Source organism: Equus caballus, chromosome 27 (genome assembly GCF_041296265.1).
Source record: "Equus caballus isolate H_3958 breed thoroughbred chromosome 27, TB-T2T, whole genome shotgun sequence".
NCBI classification, from domain to species: Eukaryota; Metazoa; Chordata; class Mammalia; order Perissodactyla; family Equidae; genus Equus; species Equus caballus.
In genome coordinates, this window is record NC_091710.1 from 37,798,920 (window position 1) to 37,819,840 (window position 20,921).

The following is a 20,921-nucleotide window of genomic DNA, read 5'->3' on the forward strand; positions in this document are numbered from 1 at the left end:
CACCAGACCTACAAATCGAATTCTGGGGCTGGGGCCCGGCAATCTGTGTTTTACCAGGCCTTTCACATTGGTAACTGGTGGCAGCTGCTACCATTATCATTACCACATCCCCAAAATTGACTGTCACATCTAAGAGTGGTGACACTGACAACTACTGGGCAAGAGAAAATAAAACCTCAGAAAGGCCTTTAACAACCTACAGGATTTGTAACTGCATAGCTTTCTAAACTCATCTGTGTCACTCTGCCAGTTGGTCACTAAGCTCTAGCCACAAAGCTCTTTCTTGCCTTAGTGACTCCAGACTCACTGTTTCCTCTTCCTGTAAGACTTTGATTCTCCTCTTAGCCTGGCTGGCTCTTTCTTATCCTTTAAGGTCCGTCATAAACATCACCTCTTTAGAGAAGCCTTCTCTGATTCATCCTAACTTTGTTCTCTCTTTTTTTCCATGCCTGAACCTTGTTTTCCTCACAGAGCACATCACAATTCACAATTATGGTATTTGTTAGTTTACTTGTTTACTATCTGTTTCCACTTTTAGATATTAAGCTCCATGATGCAGGGCTCACATCGAATCAAAAAAGTAAGTAAGCAAAATTTGCCTATAATGTTTGATAATTTTCAATATTACGAGTTCTCTAAATACCAAAGTTTTTTCTCTAGGGAACTTAGAATTTTATCATTTTAAAAATATGTTTTATAAATAGAATAACTTTTACCTGAAAAGAAATGAAACCAAAACACAAAATAAAAATGTTTAATTCCCTTTTGAATGCGTGAATTCAATACAAATTGATAATGCATTTTTCTAGGCCAAAGGAACCAATTTTACATTTAGAAGGCAAGTGAATGCAAAAAAATATAATCTATGCTATACTTTATTTTTAAAAAGAAATCCAAGATCTTATTCTATGCTTAATGTGTTGCATAATGATGTCTTCTTCACAGCCCAAGACACCACAACAAAGAAATGGCACAATAAAGGAATTTTTGTGTTTTTTCTCTTTGTATTATCTTCATATACCAGTAAAAAATAAACTCTTTAATAAATAAATATATATAATAAATATTTGCAAATTGAAAATGTATAAATAGGTCCATCCTTTAAAAAAATGTTCTGTCTTGGTGTGGCATGTTTCATAGTCCACATTTCCCCCAGGCTTTTTACATATAATTCTGTAACTTGGAAAATCATACAAGGTCCTTAGAATTTATGTAACAATAATCTTGGCCAACTATGTCAATCCATTTCTTCAACATGAAGTATCTATTTTTAATGTAACTTTTAAAGTAAACATAATCCAGAGAGGTGAGGCACCAGCAGCAAACTAGGTGGGGTTCCCATTATCCACAGTTTAACAGATTTTTCGGCTTCAATCTACTAGTAAGGACCGAGCCTGTGTTCCTAAGGGAACTTAATCCACTTATAAAGAGAGATCTTGATCTACTTCAAGTCAAAATATTTTTTTTGTTTGTTCTCAATATTCTTTCCAAATTCAGTCTCCCAGTGGAAAGCAGACTCTGTAACCTTCTGAACGTCTTCCTGGGTTATTATTTTATGATGAGAACTATGATAAGAAAGTATGGTTGTGGTTTAGTTCTTTAGCAAAGACACTGCCACACTTCAACTGTACATCAGTATGTCCTTGTACAATTCAGGAACTCTTTCTGGATCCACTGGTCTAGGCAAGAAATGTGTAAATTTCTGATGTCTTTTGGACCTGGCACCATCTCTTGGAGTTCCATCTTTGTTGAGTGCCACAAAATACCTGCGGCCAGTGTCCGCATGTTTATATATGTTGGATGAATAGGTATTATACCAATTCTCTTCAAATTGCTCCCTAAAGATGCATTCAGAAGTCAGTTTCTCCTAAAAGAAAGAAAGTAACTACCATTAAAAAGATGCCTTCGAGAGAATTTCCTTAGAAAAGCCTGAGCTCTATATTTTTATTTCTTTGCTTATAACTATATCCTTGTCAAAGAAGGAGGAAGATTAAATTGTTTTTGTGTTTTTTTGTTTTAATTCATATGTTATCTAGAATTCTTTCTTCCAGCTGACTCCATCTAGCAGTTTACTTCAAAGAACTTTAAGTTAAACATCAATTCTCAATTTTATTTTCAAATACTTAATAAATACTCAGAACTTTCTCATGCTCCGTTTTATCTCCTTCCTACCACCATCACCACCAAATGAGCCTGTAGTTTATCTTGTGCCATCATTAGATGACAAAGTTCAACATAGCAAATCTCTTGCATTATCTTGAAAGATTTCAAGATCTTGCTAACATCCAAATTCCTAATTCAAGATGATCATTCTAAATCATATATCTTCCCTCTATGACTATATTAATTGATGACGTATTCTCCATGATTAACTTTTTTTTTTTTTTTGAGGAAGATTAGCCCTGAGCTAACATCTGCTGCCAATCCTCTTCTTTTTGCTGAGGAAGACTGGCCCTGAGCTAACATCCGTGCCCATCTTCCTCTACTTTACATGTGGGACGTCTACCGCAGCATGGCTTACCAAGTTGTGCCATGTCCGCACCCAGGGTCCAAACTGGCGAACTCTGGGCCTCCAAAGAGGAAAGTGAGAACTTAACCACTGCGCCACCCGGCCAGCTCTCCCCATGATTAACTTTTATCTGGATGTTCCTATTAGGTAAATATAATAAAAGCCCAGCAATGTCTTGTCTTTTCAAGGTGGACTGTGTATTATTCTAAGGGATAGGCCATAGTAGCTTTTTTAATCCAACACATACATGAAGAAGGAAGATTATGTGCATATTTTTCTCTTTTAATTGTAATCCTATTCTTATGATTGTTACACAAGACATTATTTCTCTTTCTTCTGAGCTGACAGAAAGCCAAGAAAGGGCAAGTTTTGCCCTTACGAAGAACAGACGCTAACTGGAATACCACTTACTGAAATACTATAACCAATTTTTCTCATTGTATATTGAGATTGTAACTGTATATTGTGGTCTCAATTGATATTTTAAGAAAAATAAGGTACCAAATAGTGCCATTTGCTAAATCATAAACAAGTAAATTCTCTTTGGAGATAGTTAGAGAGACTTTGACTTTAAGAAGGGATTTCATACAAGAGGATGGGGGAAGAGTGGCACATATTTACACTTTACCAATTTTCTTAAAATTAAATAAGCAACTGGGAACAAATAAAAATGTTACTAGTGAAAGAGAAAAATCTACATTGTACTGCCAGTGCAGTTTTATATTATCCTGTTACTCTAATTTTTGAGTTGTTGCTGCTGCTTTGTTGTAAAAGAAAAAAAACACAACAACAAAATTTATACTGATGAAATGTTAACCTGAAAAGTTTACTTTAAGCCCCATATTTAAAACACTTATAGTAGACCCAGGAATGTGCTTTTACCCTCAGTGGCAAGTTAAAAATTGCCTAATGCAACTCTGAGTGAGTTCATGGCTATTGTAATTATCAAAGACTGTAGATATGGTCAAACCAGTGTGGTTGTCATTTTCTGTTGTTGCTTAAATATCCTAAAATTTCGTTCACTCATCTCCTATATATGAAGATCAGTGAGTAAGTCACATGTACTTAGTGATGGAGGATGATAATAGGTAGAGAAAATTTACATTAAACGAATGGAAAGGTGAAAAGAATGTAACATGGTAAGAAGAAAATGCTCTCATTTTTCTCTGTTTCTGTTGGGAGTGATCAAAATATGGAGGAAGGTAGAAAAACCCAGGATAATGGTCAAAAAGAACTAGCGAGCTGAAAGAAAAGTTTGAGGCTTAAAAAATGAAAGTGAGTTACTATACTATGGCCCAGACACGTGGTAATTTATCGGGATATAGGTTTTTAATTTTTACATAAATTTATTTTATATATTTCTTATGACATTCATTATTGGTAGATATTTTATTTACAAAATGGATAGTCATTATTTTAAGAATTACAACAATTTTTTAAAAATACATACTGATCCATAGAGTTCTCCTTTGTCATTCATTCCCAGATAAAGACCACTGTCCACACCTCTAATACTGACGAGTCCCACTGCCACACTGATGAACTCCAGGATACCTGAATTTATAAACAAAATAATAATTTGCATTTGTTAATGAACATATGATAATGAGGATCTTCCAGATAGTAATAGACCAATATTGCTAAAAATAATGATTTAGGTGAAAGTCTTTTGTAAATTGAAAAGCGCTATACAATTATCTTATTATGATGATCCTCCCGTTTTACAGATGAAAAAAAAAAACCTAAAAAGGAAAAAATTTCTCATCGTGGTAAGTTAAGGGTGTAGAACCTTTAACTAGACTAACCTGGGTTTGAATTCCAGTTCAGTAACTTACTGGCTAGTCTGACTATGCAAGTCATCTGTCTTCTTTGAACTTCAATGTCATTATATGTCAAATGGGTGAAATGCCCCCTACAGGAGAGAGGTAAGGACTAACACATTTAGGCATTCAACAAATGGAAGCTATTATTATCATAAACTAATATATAATAGAGGTGTTCTTAGTTCTCCATGATTCCACTAATTACCATCATGTTCTACTAATTGTTTTGTTTTGTTTTTGCTTACTCTCAATCAAGTCAATCTTTTACTAGCAGCAATCAGTATACCTTATATGGATATTTTATTATTTTATGATTTATAAGGGACTTCTACTTATATTTCCTACCTAGTCTTCAAAAACAATCCCCTAAGATAGGTATGGAAGATATAATTACCCTCATTTTACATATAAAGAAACTGAGGCTCAAAGAGGTTTATTGACTTGCCTAAGGATATGACATTTGTAATGAACAGGACTGATACTTGAATTCACATCTTCTGAGCTTTAATCCAATGTTTCTACTTCAGGACGCTCTTTCTTTAGGACAATACTGTAGTTTCAAAACTTTATAGACTACATAATATGCTGTTTCCTGTTACATCATTCTTAAAAATAAATTGTATAGTCCAAAAAAGTAAAAGAACTTTATAATTCATTAAAGGTGATAGCCAACTATCAAGAATTTAGCCTGCAAGTTGATTGTGCTACCAATAACTTTCTAGAATTATTTTCACTTATCAATAGGTAAACCAGCATCGAAAACTCTCCACTTAATACACTAAAACACCATAGTAAAACCAAAAAACCCTTAATACTTCCCTCTGCATCACTCTTTTTCACTGCAAACACTAACTTTTAGACTTATGTCTTTGTCTTGTTGGACTCTTGTGAAAAAGAATATAGACATACTTTCTATGCTTGGAGCTGTCTTCCTCAATAGTTTTCTACCTTTTCCCCCTTCACCCCCTCTTAAGCTCTACAAACAGTACAAACGTGTACCATTTAGCCTTATTCCTGCTCTTAAGTCATTTCTAAATTTATTGTACAAGTTTCTGTTTAGACACGTGATGTCCCCAAGACCAAGGGAAAGTACAAAATCTGGCTATTTGCTTATACGGAAGGCTCTAGTCTGTGCAGAGCCTAATTCACTCTTTAGCAGAAACACAGATTCTTAAGGTCTAACCATAGCTAAGAGCTCAAATGAACTCTTTCAAACTATTAGGCGATCATGTAGAACACTAGAGCTATCGAGGATCTTACAGCAACAATACACTCCTAAATAGTCTATAAGTGGCTTGAAAGAGTCAGTGTCACTAATTGAGAGCCTAAGGCAGAGAGAAGATATAGCCATTGACACAGACTCCATTGGATAGCCATTATAATGACAAATATGGAGATGGGGATCAAATGAAAATCAAAGTTACTATCGAGCTTCTCAGTGAGTGATTCCTGTTAGAAACAAAAATAGAAGCCCCAAACACGATTGACAGAAGAAGTTATATTAGTGGAATTTCATCCAGGACATACTTACAAATGTATAATTACTTGAAGTTGTATTGAATGTTAAATTCAAACTGAAAAGTGTACTATGGCTCTTATGTAACTTAATTCTCTTTAAGTATCTGATTTACATTAAGATATTCTTCGTTTTCAAAAAACAGACAGGAACTGATTAACTGATTAGAAAGTATAATAGAACCAGTTTTCAAGTACAATAAAATATAAGCTTCATTTCCATATGAACGAGTTATATAACAGATCTTATAAAGTATCCATTTTTCTTGCAAAACTAAATGGTACACCATCTAAACTTTAATCCTCATCTTAAAATAATGCTGTCATCTTGCCCAAAAAAATGTAGTTGTAGAAACACAAGAAATTACATATGTTCTTAGAATGATTATATTCAATAGTTTCAACATTATTAAATGACACCCAAAACCTCATACACAACCAGGCATAAATAATTTTGCAAGGGCTCATGGGGGATGATGGGAAAAAAGTTATGTTTTTTGTGTTCCTCTTAAAGTTTTTAGCCACACTTTTTAATTCTGATCCTTTTTCTCCTCAAAGAAATAGTATACCGCAGAGCAATTTGTAATCATTTGATTCTTAAATGAGATTTGACAAGTCTTTCTTATTTATAACATGAGGTGGCAACTAAGCTAATTCCTTAACAAAGAGTAGACATGAAAAACTTTCCTTAAGTGGTAATCACAGATTTTGGATAGATTTTCTAATGCCCAGTGTCCCATAAAAAGACTTGAAGGTACTTTGTCTTTCTGGTATCGTTTTCAAAGCCAGTTTTTTTTTTTTTCCCATCATAACAAACAGGTGAGTCAACCCACAATGCAACCACATCAGACAAATCTGTGGAGAATAGGGAAGAATAAAGGAAAAGCCTTTAAAGGAATACGTTTGATCTCAGGCTAAACTTTTTTTTTTTAAGTAATGATTCCATGTTTATGTATTAGGTGAAATCTTCCTGCCATCCTACTGTGCAGAAAAACTCTGTTATAAGTGTAGAGCTAACTCAGACAGGAAATTATTTAAATCCCACTGGGACCTTTTTGTTTATTTTCTATTGATGTGGTTTCAAAATTTTAAAATACAGGATTCTGACATTTTTATTTAATCACGGCCAAATTAGTATAATTATCAAACACATTATTTATTTCAACATCTCAAATAGCCATTTTTAAGCTTTTTTCAAAATTCTTACTTTGATGACACAGAAATGTTTAAAAGAAAAATAGCAAAATAATTTCAAAATTAATAATTGAAACACTAGAAAAAGAAGGCAAATATAGAGAGAAGCATATAATGTTATACAGGCTAAACATAAACTTTCTTCTCATCTCCACTCCCTTGTAGTAAATTATGATGTCTTAGCTATCAAAGGCCACTAGGATGCACTGTAATGCATTATAGAGGCTGTGCACTCCTTTAGGATACCAAACTAATGTGGGTTATCTTCTCCTTGTGTGACAGTAAATATTCTGTTTTGATATGTATCCTCCCATCAGAGAGTAACAAATCAGCACAAAATGAGTCTAACTCATATTTTTGCAATTACCAAATAATTACACAAAATTTTAGCAAAAAAAAAGTTCTAATAAGATGGTAATTCTGATATGCAACATTCATTTCTTAAGGAGTGGATTTAAATACGAGTTTAATGAATGCTATCAAGTCTACAAATATTTATTAATCTCTTCCCATAGGGTCAGTCTTACACAGAGATGCAAGTGGAAGAAGCAACTCTTGTCATTGGGGGAGATTACAGTTGAATTACAAGTGTCTTGAAAGCAGAATTTCCATGGCTATGCTATATATTGCAGGCAGGATGTCTAAATATTACCTAAGCTTAACTTCTGTGTGTTCTACTTAAGGGCTTTATCGCATTTGTGTCCATGTCTAAATCTTTCTGGTAGCTGGAAGATTTTTCTGTAACAAGCGGATGGAGCGCAGTAATTCTTAAAGGCAAGAGAACTGAGCCACCTGGTGTCAGCCACGTTCCTTAGAATCAGAATCTCAGCCTCCTCAATTTAGAAACCACTTTCCAAAAGTGACCCCACGGTTGGCCACTGGGTCATGACACTCTTGACTCATAGTCAATGGGAATTTGGAAGAGATCAGTGGAAGCTGCAAACATATGGGTTTTAAAAAGTTAATTTTCTAAGCCCTTAAGTGCTACTAAATGACCACCACATGCTCATTTCTACATTTGGAGCTACAAATGCCCCTCGAAGCGAGATTTACACTTCTCCAAAGTTTTAACGAGTGCTACAAGTCAGAAAAGGAATTAGATATAAGAACAAGGGGATGAGGACAAGATAAGAGAGGGCGACTCAGAGACAAGATTCTCAAAGAATCCCACAGGGGTAAGGAAGGGAAAGGGAGCTGACTCTGTGTTGGGTAGTTTCACATCGCTGCTGACAAGTAAATGGTACCTTTTAAAAAAATACAACAAATCTCTGCAATGATGTCCCAAGTTTAATGATCCAAATCCTTTGAGTGCTATCTCCTTGACTCTAATATGATGAAAACTTCTGCAATGGGGGAAAGATCGTGGGATGTTAGAACCGTAAAGCATCTTAAAGCCACCACTTAATTTAATCTCATCATCGTACAGGTGAGAAAACTAAGACTCAAACTGGTGAGGGTATTGCTAGTCACACAGCTAGTTAGGGAGTAATCGACAGTAGAAACCTTAGGATTTCTCAGTCTAGTGTCTTAACAATGTGCCTTAACAATCATTCGCTTGTTCCTTTCTTTTAACCCCTTCTGCTCCCAGGCACTGCTGGAGGTATTCTGAAATGTGTCCCTATGTGTTCCCACCCCTATCTTCTTTCGCTTCCCCATTTCCTCTTACATAGGGTCAATACCCAGATCTTTGCTTTCAGGCTTCCAAGAGCATCTTGGCTGAAGGACTGGGCATGCTCAGTAGCCAGCTAGGCTTCTTTTTCTCTCTCTCTCACCCAAAGAGAACTTGAAGAGCGCAGCAAAGTGCAGCCAGGTGAGCCTGACAGTAGCGGCGGGGCCCACGGAAAGTTAATCTGTTACCACTTCGGGTGAACATTTACGGTTCTCTAGGTAGATACATAAATGCTCACACCCTATACAAGAGCGACCCTCTGAGCAGCAGCCATGAACGCAGAATCAACTGCATAACTGTGGGGCATGTTTAAAGAAGCGGAATGCTTCCTGCTATTAATTTTCAAGTGGATGAAACTGGGGGAAATGTGAGAGAAAGTAGGAGAAAATAACATAGAGATTTAAAAAACTGCCTGCAAGATACATGTGATTCCGAGTCCAGGTCTTGGTATCCCAGGCAGCAGGAAAGGAAGGGCAGCAAGGTGCGTGGGGAGCATCCACGCTTTCCCCTCCCGCCTCCAGCATCTGGAGCAGCAGGCCTGCTAGAGATTGCAGCTGCAAGCGGGCAGGAAAAGTCCTCCTCGTTCCTGCGCTGGCCCGCCCTTCAGCCCCCGCCCGCACTCCGCGCTGGATGGGTCCCGGGACCTTGGGCTCCGCGCAGCCCTCCCGGAGGCGCAGGCGAGGAGGGAGGCGCAGGGGGTGAAGAGGAGCTGGGGGTGGGGGGTGCTGGGGTGCCGGTACATACCAAAGAGGCTGTGGTCCTGCCGGGTGCCCTGCACGCTGCCGTCGGGCAGGATCTGCAGGTGGAAGCCGGTGCGGCAGTAGAGCTGCCGGCGGCGCAGGATGCCGTGCAGGTGCGCCAGCTCCGCAGCCCCGGGCCCTCCACGCGCGCCCCGCTCCGCCGCGCCCCGGCGCTCGCCCAGCAGCGGCGGCCGCTCCCCGGCAGGAGGCAGCAGGAAGTGCGAGCCCACCTGCTGGCCCAAGCCCTCCAGGCCGCCCAGGAAGCCCCCGACTTCGGCTAAGGGAGCCATGGGGAGGCCCGAGGGAGAGGCGGAAAATCCGGAAAACAAAAGACCCCCAACAAAAAGTGTAGCAGGGATGGGGAGGTGAATGGCGAAAATTATAGCAAAACACGCGCAAAAAGTCAAGGCCCGGTTACTCCTGTGAGGTCGCTGAATGGACTTTGCACTGAGATAGCAGGAAAGCTTTCACTGTCTCGGAGCGATCTTCTTTCCTTGGGTAGGTGGGAGCCGGCTGCTTGCTTTGCAAAAACATCTATAGCTGCCGCTGCCAATACTGGGGCTGGGGCTCCAACTCCGCAAACTGATCAGATCAGAGTCCTGTGTACATACACACCGAGTATATATGCCGGTCCTCTTGACATATGCTAATCAAGTCCTTTCATGCGCGGTGGGGAGGTTCTGTTTGAAATCTTAAACCGGCCTCCTCTCAACACGTTTTTGCTCTTCGGAAGTGACCAAAAGGGGCCCTTGACGGTTCTCTACCCATGCAGTCGCAAAAAATCATTCCCACACTTGGCCAAAGCTAGCCAGCAACTTCGGGGAGGCGCAGTCAAGGCTCCTCTTTGCGTTTGTCTTTGGCACAACCGTGATGCTGTTCGGCTGCTGCTGTGCAACCGCCTTTGATGTGAGCTCCTTTGCAGTGATAGATTGCTGCTAAAAGGAAGCCAGCTTGGCAGGTATATAGAAGAGGGGAAAGAGGGAGGGAGGGAAGACGGGGACGGGGGAGGAGAGGAGGAGGAAAAGGAAAGAAGAGGAGGAGAATTGGACTCTTTGGGAGCTGCGAGGAGCCTGCAGTGGACAGGTGCAAAGAAAAGTAAGAGAGGGAGAAGGAAAATGGGCGTTACCTGAGGCTTAGACCTGCCCAGACATACATGAAAGGAAAGTCAAAGCTTTGACAGTTTAACTCACTAATTTTAAAACACTAATAAAATGTACAAGCATTACTCTTTTCTTTTATCATTTAGATGGGGGATTTTCTTTACATAATCAAGGTTAGGTTAGGAACACACACACCCCCATTCCCAGATTCTCTTTAATGTTTATCTTTACTCAGATAACACATGATATAACCAAGAATGCCTTCTATCCATATAGACGTTTTAAATTCTGTGTTAAGGTCATGGACTTTAATCAACATGATATAATAACATAATATAATCATGAATCTAGGGATTAAGAGTAAATCCAAATAGGCCATTCTTATATTTGCTTTGAATAGAAAATAATATCTGTAATAGTGTCATAAACAATGAGTGGCCTCTGGGGCCCTTATCCTATCTAAAAGCACTTCCCTGTTCTTCTTAGTTGCATTTTCTTTAAGGCTCAATTTTTTTGTTTACATTTCAACCATAAAAACAACTAAACCGAAAACAGTGTTGATTCTTGATGTGTTTTGAAACATGAACAGTTACTGGTAAACATGGAAGAGTGCCTGTGCATATTTGTGAAATAAAAAGTCTTGGAAGTGAAGGAGTTGGATTCATGTCTGCTTAAACCTTAAAACTTTGGTTTTGTACCACGAGTTAAGTTCAAGATCTTTCGGTTAAAGTTTTTCAGTGGCAGAAGAGTTGAGAATCATTTGGCAGATTTATGCTTCCCTTGAGCAAAAAGTTTCAGGAATCAGTAAAGATTAGCTTTTCTGTGTTGTTTCATGGTCTGTTCAGCAAAAGCCTAAACCTGGGAGCACAAATGGATGGGTCTGCTCTGTTTTATTTGTGCTGAAGGGGTTTTTTTTTGTTGTTTTTTTTTTTTGCTAATTAATTGGCAGGTGCTTTCAAGTAGGTAAAGTTACACCTTTTCATCACCACAGCCCTAAGTCCTGACCCTTGTGCAACCAAGTTATAAAAGAGTCCTTAAAGCAAGTGATTTACTGTTGATAGATATGGAATAAAACAAAACACTGGCTAAAAACAATAAATAGATAAATCACTTAAGAAATGTATATTGCTAAGTCTGGTTTAAAGGTTGCACCAGGTAAATGTCCTATTAGTTCACCTTTCAAATCACAGCAGTCTGGCTTGTGGTAGGACCCCCAAATCCACCATAATCAAGATTTCAAAGCACATCTGTGTAAACATTATCACAGCAGTGTAAAACATCAACCAATGAGCTTTTACTTTGAACCAAATCTTCTTAATTGCAGTGTTAAATCAAAGAAACTTAGATCAAAGTTGTATGAATCTCATAGCAGGATAACTAAAGTAGCCAATGCGTACATTGATCACTTTTAAAGAAGAGATACTTAAAGGTTTAAAACTAAGATCAAGTACCTTTTAATGAGGTTTGTTTCAAGGTCTAAGTTCTGCACAACACGTAATGCTGTTAATTATTCCACAATGGGCCTGGAGCATCGTCACTTGCTCCTTGAGGTACTAGTTTGGTCTATAAAGTATTTCCCCACGTGAACACTTTAGGTCTTGCTGTGTGATCTATAGCTCTTAGACTGTTCAAATCTCTTTTATTACTTATATATAGACTAAAATATGGAGAAATTTTACATATAGTCACCCTTCCAGATACTTTAATAAAAGAACTATCTTCTCTTTGTACAACTTTAGCATTTTCAAGAGCATTATCTTATTTGATCACCACAATGACCCTATGAGATGGGCACATCCCACTTTATAAAGAGAAATAATTGTCCTGTATTCCAGTTCAGGGTTTGGTCCAGAGTCCTACATCCCAGGGCAATTTTCTTAAACTCTCTAAATGCCTCTGCTCTCTCTTTTGTAAAGGCAGTACAATATACCTCCTGCTTAGTTCACTATGCCTAGAGTTGCTATGAGACTTAAACGTGAAAATATATAGGAAAGTGGTTTGAAAACTGTAAAGTTTTCTATGCACATAAGATGCTAGACAACTTCAGTTTAACAAATATAATTTGTTTTAAATAGAGAATAAATCTTTTTTCCTCAAACCCAACCTTTAATGTGTGAGTTTTGAATGGTGCTTAATGCCATTTTATAAAGGGCCAGAATAGAAACAAAAAGATAAGGATTTCTTTTGTTTGCACTAGTCATGTGACAGGAAAAGATAACACTAAAGATTTTTTTTGCACATGCTGTGATGATATCATGGGAAGTTAAATAATTTTGAAGAGTGTTTTACAAGAGTGCATTATTCAACTTTTAAGTATACACTGCAATCTAATCAACCTTACCTATACTTCCTAGAGACCACACTTGCCTTGCTGTTATACAAATATGTGGTACACTTTCTACTTCCACAAAATGTAGTTACAGTTTTCCAGACCATATGATTTCTATATAGCTTTTCAGCAAGCATATTGTCAGGGATCTTTGTTTTTATACATGAAAAAGGAGTTAATGCCTTTTAATAATTCTGCATATGTTTAACTTGAGAAAAAGAAAAACAGCTAATTTAAAAGTCATGACTTACACCCCCAATAAAATAAAAGGACATTTGCCCAACATTATTATTATTTGTAATTACAAAATATCGGCAACAGCACAAATTTCCATACATAGGAAACTGATTGAATAAATGATAGTACATTCACACAATGCAGAGTTATGCAGCTGGAAAAAACAAGACTGAGAAAGATCTCTATGAACTAACATGGAATGTTTCCAAGATATATTATTAAATGAAAAGAGCAAAGTTTTAGCACACTTTATATATAATATGTCACCTTTTCTGTAAGAAAGAAGGAAAATAAGAAACTTCTACATGTATATGCTTATTTTTTCACAAATAAACATAGGATGGATCAGCCAGAAACTAATGAAATTGGTTATCTGATTAATTGACTACCTGCGATAGATGTGAATGGAGTAGAAGAGATGGGGGAGTGACATTTCTTCGAGAACAACTTTCTATAGAATTTTGACTTCTGGGGAAATATTAATGTTTTGGATTTTTTAAAAAGTAAAATAAATTAAACAAGAATGAGGGAGGAAATGGAATACAGCCAGGTACAAATGAATCCAACTGAATTCAAGTGAGTAACATAACCACACAAAAAGGAATAATAACATTTTTTTTAAACCTAATTAACTTCCAAATACAGTTCTTTGACCATATAATCAAAGTCTAAAGACAAAAAAAGTTACACAAACAAATATCGAATTTCAGTTACAAAGATTGTTTTATTCAGTGATCAGGGTTAGACTAGCGTATTGTAAGATTGAGCAAATGAGTAAATATATTGACGATAATGATAGCTAGGTGTTTCAGCGTTAAAGAATGGAGTTACAAATATGAAAAAAGGGAAGACTAGAAGAAATCCTGTAGTATTGAATTGGAATTGCAGTTATCAGTACTAACACGTGGTGTGTATCTGTATGTCTTAGTTCTGTCCACTGAAAGGGCCTAGAAGCAAAGATATATCGGGGCAATTGAGCACACCTAGTGCCTACATCTTAGTTTCTCAATTCAATCTCCCACTAAAATGACCCACGAATCCCTGGAAAATGTCTGGTTCCAGGACTAGGGCATCTTCTTTTTTTTAGAAAAAAAAAAAGGCTATTTTTTTGTAGAGCAGTTTTATGTTCACAGCAAATAAAAGAAAGGTACAGAGATTTCACGTATACCTCCTATCCCCACACTTGCATAGCCCCCTCCATTATCAGCATCTCCCACCAGAGTGGTATATCTGTTACAGTTGATGAACCTATATAGACACATCATATACTCCAAAGTCCATAGTTTACATTAGGATTCATTCTTAGTGTTGTACATTCTATACATTTTGATAAAATTCATAGACACGTATCCATCATTATAGTATCATACAGAGTATTTTCATTTTCCTTAAAATCTTCTATGTCCCATCTATTCATCCTTCCCCCTTCCCAACTCCTGGCACCACTGATCTTTTTACTGTCTCCATAAGTGAAATTGGTTACCTACTTACCTGGTCTCCAGTAAATGAAATTGGTTACCTGGCCATTTCCAGAATGTCATATAATTGGAATTATACAGTACGCATTCTTTTCAGATTGGCTTCTTTCACTTCATAATATGGATTTAAGTTTCCTTTATGTCTTCTCATGGCTTTATAGCTCATTACTTTTTAGCACTGAAGTATTGCCTTGTCCAGATGTATTACAGTTTATTTATCCATTCACCTACTGAAGGACATCTTGGTTGCTTCCAAATTTTGGCAATTATGAACAAAGCTACTATAAATAACCATGTACAGGTTTTGTGTGGACATAAGTTTTCAGTTCCTTTGGGTAAACACCAAGGAGTATGACTGCTGGATCATATGGTAAGAGTATGTTTAGTTTTGTAAGATACAGGCAAATTGTCTTCCAAAGTGGCTATACCATTTTGCATTCCCACCAGCAATGAATGAGAGTTACCATTGCTCCATATCTTCACCAGCATTTAGTGTTTTCAGTGTTTTGGATTTTAGCCATTCTAACAGGTGTGTAGTGATCTCATTATTTTAATTTGCAATTCCCTAATGACATACAATGTGGAGCATCTTTTCATATGCTTTTTTGCCATCTGTATATCTTTGATGAGGTGTCTGTTAAGGTCTTTGGCCCAATTTTTAATCAGGCTGTTTGTTTTCTTCTTGTTGAATTTTAAGTGTTCTTTGTATATTTTGGATAATCGTCCTTTATCAAATGTGTCTTTTGCAAATATTTTCTCCCAGTCTGTGACTTGCCTTCTCATTCTCTTGACATTATCCATCCCAGAGCAGAAGGTTTTAATTTTAATGAATTCCACCTTATCAATTATATCTTTCGTAGATCATGCTTTGGTGCTGTATCTAAAAAGTCATCACCATACCAAAGGTCATCTAGGTTTTCTCCTATGTCATCCTCTAGGAGTTTTATAGTTTTGCATGTCACATATGGGTCTATGATGCATTTTGAGTTAATTTTTGTGACGAGTTTAAGGTCTGTGTCCAGATTCTTTCTTTTTTCTTTCTTTCTTTTTTCTTTTTTTTTGGATGTGGATGTCTGTTGTTCCAGCATCATCTATTGAAAAGACTATTTTTGCTCCATTGTATTGCCTTTGCTCCTTTATCAGAGATCTATTGACTATATTTATGTGGGTCTGTTTCTGGGCTCTCTATTCTGTTCCTTTGATCTATTTGTCTGTTCTTTCACCAATATCACAGTGTCTTGATTGCTGTAGCTTTATAGTCAGTCTTAAGGTCAAGTATTGTCAGTCCTCCAACTTTGTTATTTTTCGGTATTGTGTTGTCTATTCTGGATCTTTTGCCTCTCCATATAAACATTAGAATCAATTTGTCAATATCCACAAAATAACTTGCTGAGATTTTGATTGGGGTTGAACTGCATCTGTAGATCAAGTTGGGAAGAACTGACATCTTGGCAATACTGAGTCTTCCTATTCACGAACATGGACTATCTCTCCATTTATTTAGTTTTTCTCTGATGCCTTTCATCAGAGTTTTATAGTTTTCTTCATATAGATCTTGAACATATTTTGTTAGATTTAGACCTAAATATTCCATTTTTGGGGTGCTAATGTAAAAGGTATTGTGTTTTTAATTTCAAATTCCACTTATTCATTACTGGTATATAGGAAAGCAATTGACTTTTGTATTAACCTTTTATCCTGCCACCTTGCTATAATTGCCTATTAATTCCAGGAGGTTTTGGTTGATTCTTCTGGATTTTCTACATAGATGATAATGTCATCTGCAAACAAAGACAGTTTCATTTCTTTCTTCCCAGTCTATATAGCTTTTATTTCCTTTTCTTATTTTATTGCATTAGCCAGTAGTTCCAGTACGATGTTGAAAAGGCATGATGAGTGGAGACATCCTTGCCCCAATTGAAGGACATTCGACAAAACAACTGGCCTATACTCTTCCAAAATGTTAAAATCAAGAAAGACAAAGAAAAGTTGAGGAAATGTTGTAGATTAAAGGAAACTAAAGATACATGAAAATGAAATGTGATGTATGGTCCTGGTAGGGAGGCTGAACCAGAAAAAAAATAAAACCATAAGGGACATTATTGAAACAAGTGGCAAATTTTTAATATTGTCTGTGAATTAAATAATAGCATTATCTATGTATAAATTTCCTAATTTTGACAATTGTACTCTGTTATATAAGGAAACGTCTTAGGAAATACAAAATAAAACTTTATGGATAAAGAGTCATGATGTCTACAAAATTATTCTCAAGTGGTTCAGAAAAAAATGTATTTACGACTATAAACAGAAAAAGAGAAAATGTGATAAAGCAGACAGAGTGAAATGTTAGCAGTTGAAGAATGTAAGTAAAGGGTATGTGGAGTTCTTTGTATTAGTCGTCTTAGTTTTCTGTAAGTACGACATTATATCAAAATAAAAGTTTTTAATATAAATTTTGAAAGGTCATAACTGAGGTATTAGAATCACTTTAATTATAGGAGAGAAAATCTGAATACAACAGCTACTATGTAAGGTAATTGAGATAAATCAGAATTCCCAGATTTAACTGTTTGCATAGAAGAGTCTCTGTCTGCACAATGTCCCAAACCTTGACCAGAACAGGCTGGATGTTTTCTGTGGACAGTATTGAATACATGTGGAGAAAGGAACCTTAACTGACCGCGAAGTCACATAATCTGGGGGACCAAATTCAAGCAGAATGACAATTTTGCAGACATTGAACATCTTTGCTATTGCCTACTTATTTCAGGATTGTCGGCTATTCTAATCCAGCCCCACTCCCCACTTTACAAACTCTAAAAAGCAGCAAGAGTAATAAACAACACACAGTTTGATCTTTGCCTTGTGTTTTTTTTTTCTTTCCTTATTCATCTTGCTAGACACAAGCAAGATATTGCCACTCAATAGATATGAGACCTTGAGAAAATTACATTGTCTCCCTGAACTCGGTGTTTTCTTCTAGAAAATTAGGATGATAAAATATGTTCTACCCAACTCTCAGAAGTGTTGTTTGAATCACTTGGATAAATGTGTATGAAAGTCCATTGGTGCTACAACATCTAAGCGATTATTTTAACGATGATAATCATTATAAATTTTCCATGGGTTTTAGGCCACTTAAAATTCTAATTTCTGCTCTAGGTTGCAAGAAGATAAAGATGGTTTATGGGATTTACAGCATCATCAAAACTAACGGCGGTCCTTATTTGGAGCACAGAAGAAATTATTTTTATGCTTCATGCAATGAAAAGTTTAACTGATAGTATTTTGAGATGTGTCTGAATTAAATATACTTCTAAAATAACCAAGTTCTTTTGGAAGTAGCGTATTTCACAGCATCTGGCTAAATACATATCATTCATTCATATGTCATATGATCTGTCATCATTTAAATATATCACAAAATTATAGTGTGGAAGTATTTTATGTTTTTCATCTAATTCGCCAGGTCACCCCAAGCAAAGACTTTCTTTTTACAGTTGAGGAAGATGGGGTTCAGAGAAATGCCACCTAGTTAACGGAAAAGCCATAATTTAAATTAAAATATTTCACATCCATTTCCAATACTGTTCCTACCAAATCATACTGCAGATACCCAATAAAAGCAATAAAAGCTGATTCTCTAGAGCAACTGAAGTGTAGCTTTCCAAAAATTGTGGTTCAAATTGACACCATTACTCATACACATTACTTTATTTGGTTGATCCCAGAATCAGCAATTAAACAGCAGATTAAGAAAAATGATTATAGTTAGTTTTTTTCATTGCTTATTACCTGCTTACTATGAATGAATCTACAGACACCACCAAGCCTCCTTCGTTTTAATTTCCCCACTTGCAAAGTAAAAAAACAGTATTTCAAATTAAATGGGCTCATGCTTCTGATCATAATGCCACATAAACACTAAGAGCATTTTTATTATAATAAATAAAAATTAAATCACTGATATTCAAACAAACTGCATTTTTCTGAGGGCATAAAATTGCCGTCAAAATTCTGATTTTTTAAAAATGATACTCTTCCATATAAAAAAATCTATTTATAAAATTTAGGAAGTCAATAGATTTGAACAATTAATGAATTTGTTCATTGTTTCTCATTAGAATTAGCTTGGAATAAAAACAGCGTTACAAGACTGGAGATACAAGTGTTTAATCTATCGTTACATCAGTAATGTGGATGAATTACATTCCCTTTAAAAGTCAGAAAATGCGAAAGTGATTTATTAAACAACCTTGAAATTTCATATCTTTTGAGCAAAGTCATGTGATAAGAGTAACTAAAGCCTTATTTACCTATTTTCCCCCCCTAATTAGAGGCCTGAGATAACTAGACTGGTTTATGTGGTACTGGAGTCTAGCCCCAGGCAAAACCTGCTGAGGAGGTGGTTAGCCAAATCAGTGCTGGAGGAATAGGGATGAGCCTCATGCCTGTGGGGAGGAGAACTGGGTGAAGGCACATTCTGGCACATAATTTAGGAAGCTGTGAATAGCTCTCTATTGTGGTTACTCCAGAGGAAGAAACATTAGTACATGGGAGCCGAGTAATGCAACCATGTGGCATGAATGGGGCTAGTACCAGCCGTATAAGTGACTTGTTGCAAGTCACCTCCAACTTGCCCTGAAGGCCAGTTAGAGAAGATCAGACAAACATCAATTCCATTATGAGTGTTAAGTTCACAATAGTACAGTTATTGAAATATGTCACACTTACAAGTAGTCCGATTTGCACATTGTCCTAAGGAGAAACAAATTCCTAGGTGTGGTACTCATACTAGAATGTATGCTCCATGGTGGCTGGGATCTTTGTCTATCTTATTCATTAATGTATAACACCAGTGCCTAACATATTTTTTTATACTTGATAAATATCTGTTGGTTGGTTGACATACACTTTAAAGCTTTTTAGAAATCTGAGCAGTTGCTTTGATTTTTTAATTTATTTTTATATTTCCCCTAAGAATAGTTCTAAGTCACAGAATGTATATTCAAAGATGTAAAATTTAATTTGGCTGTTAGAAAACACATGCACACTAGGAAAAATATCCCTCATTTTAAAAAATTATGACCCCTGGCGTAAAACCATGTACTGAGATGAAAGGGCAGTCTTGGCCGCTGTGGCAGAGTGGCTGCCAGTCTCTCATGGGGTCAGCCGCTAGAGGACGGTGTGGGTACATATGCTGCCAGGCCCTTGGTAAGGCCAAAAGGGACCTTGATAGACAGGAATGAATGCTGCCAAGTTTCGCTTCTTCAGATCTAGTAATACTGGTGGTAAATTCCTCACCTAAGTCTCACTTCCAAACATGAAGACAGAAAAACAGCACAATCATAAAGAAGAAGTCATTGGCAAAGACAAAAGTCACAGAAAAATTGTGAAAATGTCAATAATCTTGATGGGGAATAAAATGTAGGTCAGCAGATACTGCGCAGCTGTCAGGACACCGTGAAAGTGCTGACGCTGAAAATATTTGACTCGAGCTAGTCCTGCGCACAACGCTGTAAGTTTCTACCTTGCAATGAAATTGTGAACTAGGTTCAAGGACAAGGAGCCGACCGAGTCAAGTAAATGAAATGCAAGGAACTGGATTCAGAGTAGTTTGCTGTCATGTAAAACAAATAAAAAGAGCAGTTCTTCTATGAGAACTGAATCACCCATAAAACTCCATAAACCAGGATCTGCAACAAAAAGACACCATCACAACAGCATACAACCTCTGTGCGGATTTTTTTAATAAGAGATGAAAGGTTCAGACAGCAGCCTTTTATGTCTGACTTCAGTAAACTCAGATCCACTATCAGTTCCTCAAAGTTATCAACATAATAAATTATAAGCATTTCTAATGAGCTGTTACAACTGAAATATATTTTTCAGGGCAATCATTATAACTAGCAGTTTATTGACTTGGGTTTCTGAACTTTGAACAATTCAATTCATATATTTATTATCCTGAAGCAAGAATTTCTATTCATGTTAAATTTGCATGGGTTCTAGGTAATTTTATAAAAACAAATATTTGTCTTTCATTCAAAAAATTCATAAGTTCTTACTGTGTAACAAGTACTGTCTGTGTTTGTTAAAAGGCAAAACACACTCTAACTTCCTGCCACTTAAAGTCTAGTTGTCCACTACAAACAAGTAAAGGAGAATATTATAGTGGTGGAGCTATGATGGGGAAGTTCAAGGTATTTCTTTGAAAGCAGGTAGCACGGTAGACTAAACTAGCCTTGGAATGAAGGAAGCATTTAGGAAGAAGTTTTATCTAAGCAGCATCCTGTTAGAGCATGCCAGAGAAAGGAGGGGAAG

At 36.7% G+C, this 20,921-nt stretch overlaps 1 protein-coding gene across 1 annotated transcript; it reads right to left on the minus strand.

The window, feature by feature from the left end:
* Positions 1–1,004: 1,004 nt before the first annotated feature.
* On the minus strand, positions 1,005–10,184 carry FGF20 (fibroblast growth factor 20). The gene is made up of 3 exons (XM_001488229.7): positions 9,455–10,184; positions 3,960–4,063; positions 1,005–1,867 (listed from the first exon to the last, which is right to left on the minus strand). The coding sequence occupies exons 1-3, from the start codon at positions 9,738–9,740 to the stop codon at positions 1,622–1,624; spliced, it is 636 nt and encodes a 211-aa protein (XP_001488279.3). The 5' UTR covers positions 9,741–10,184; the 3' UTR covers positions 1,005–1,621.
* Positions 10,185–20,921: the final 10,737 nt, after the last annotated feature.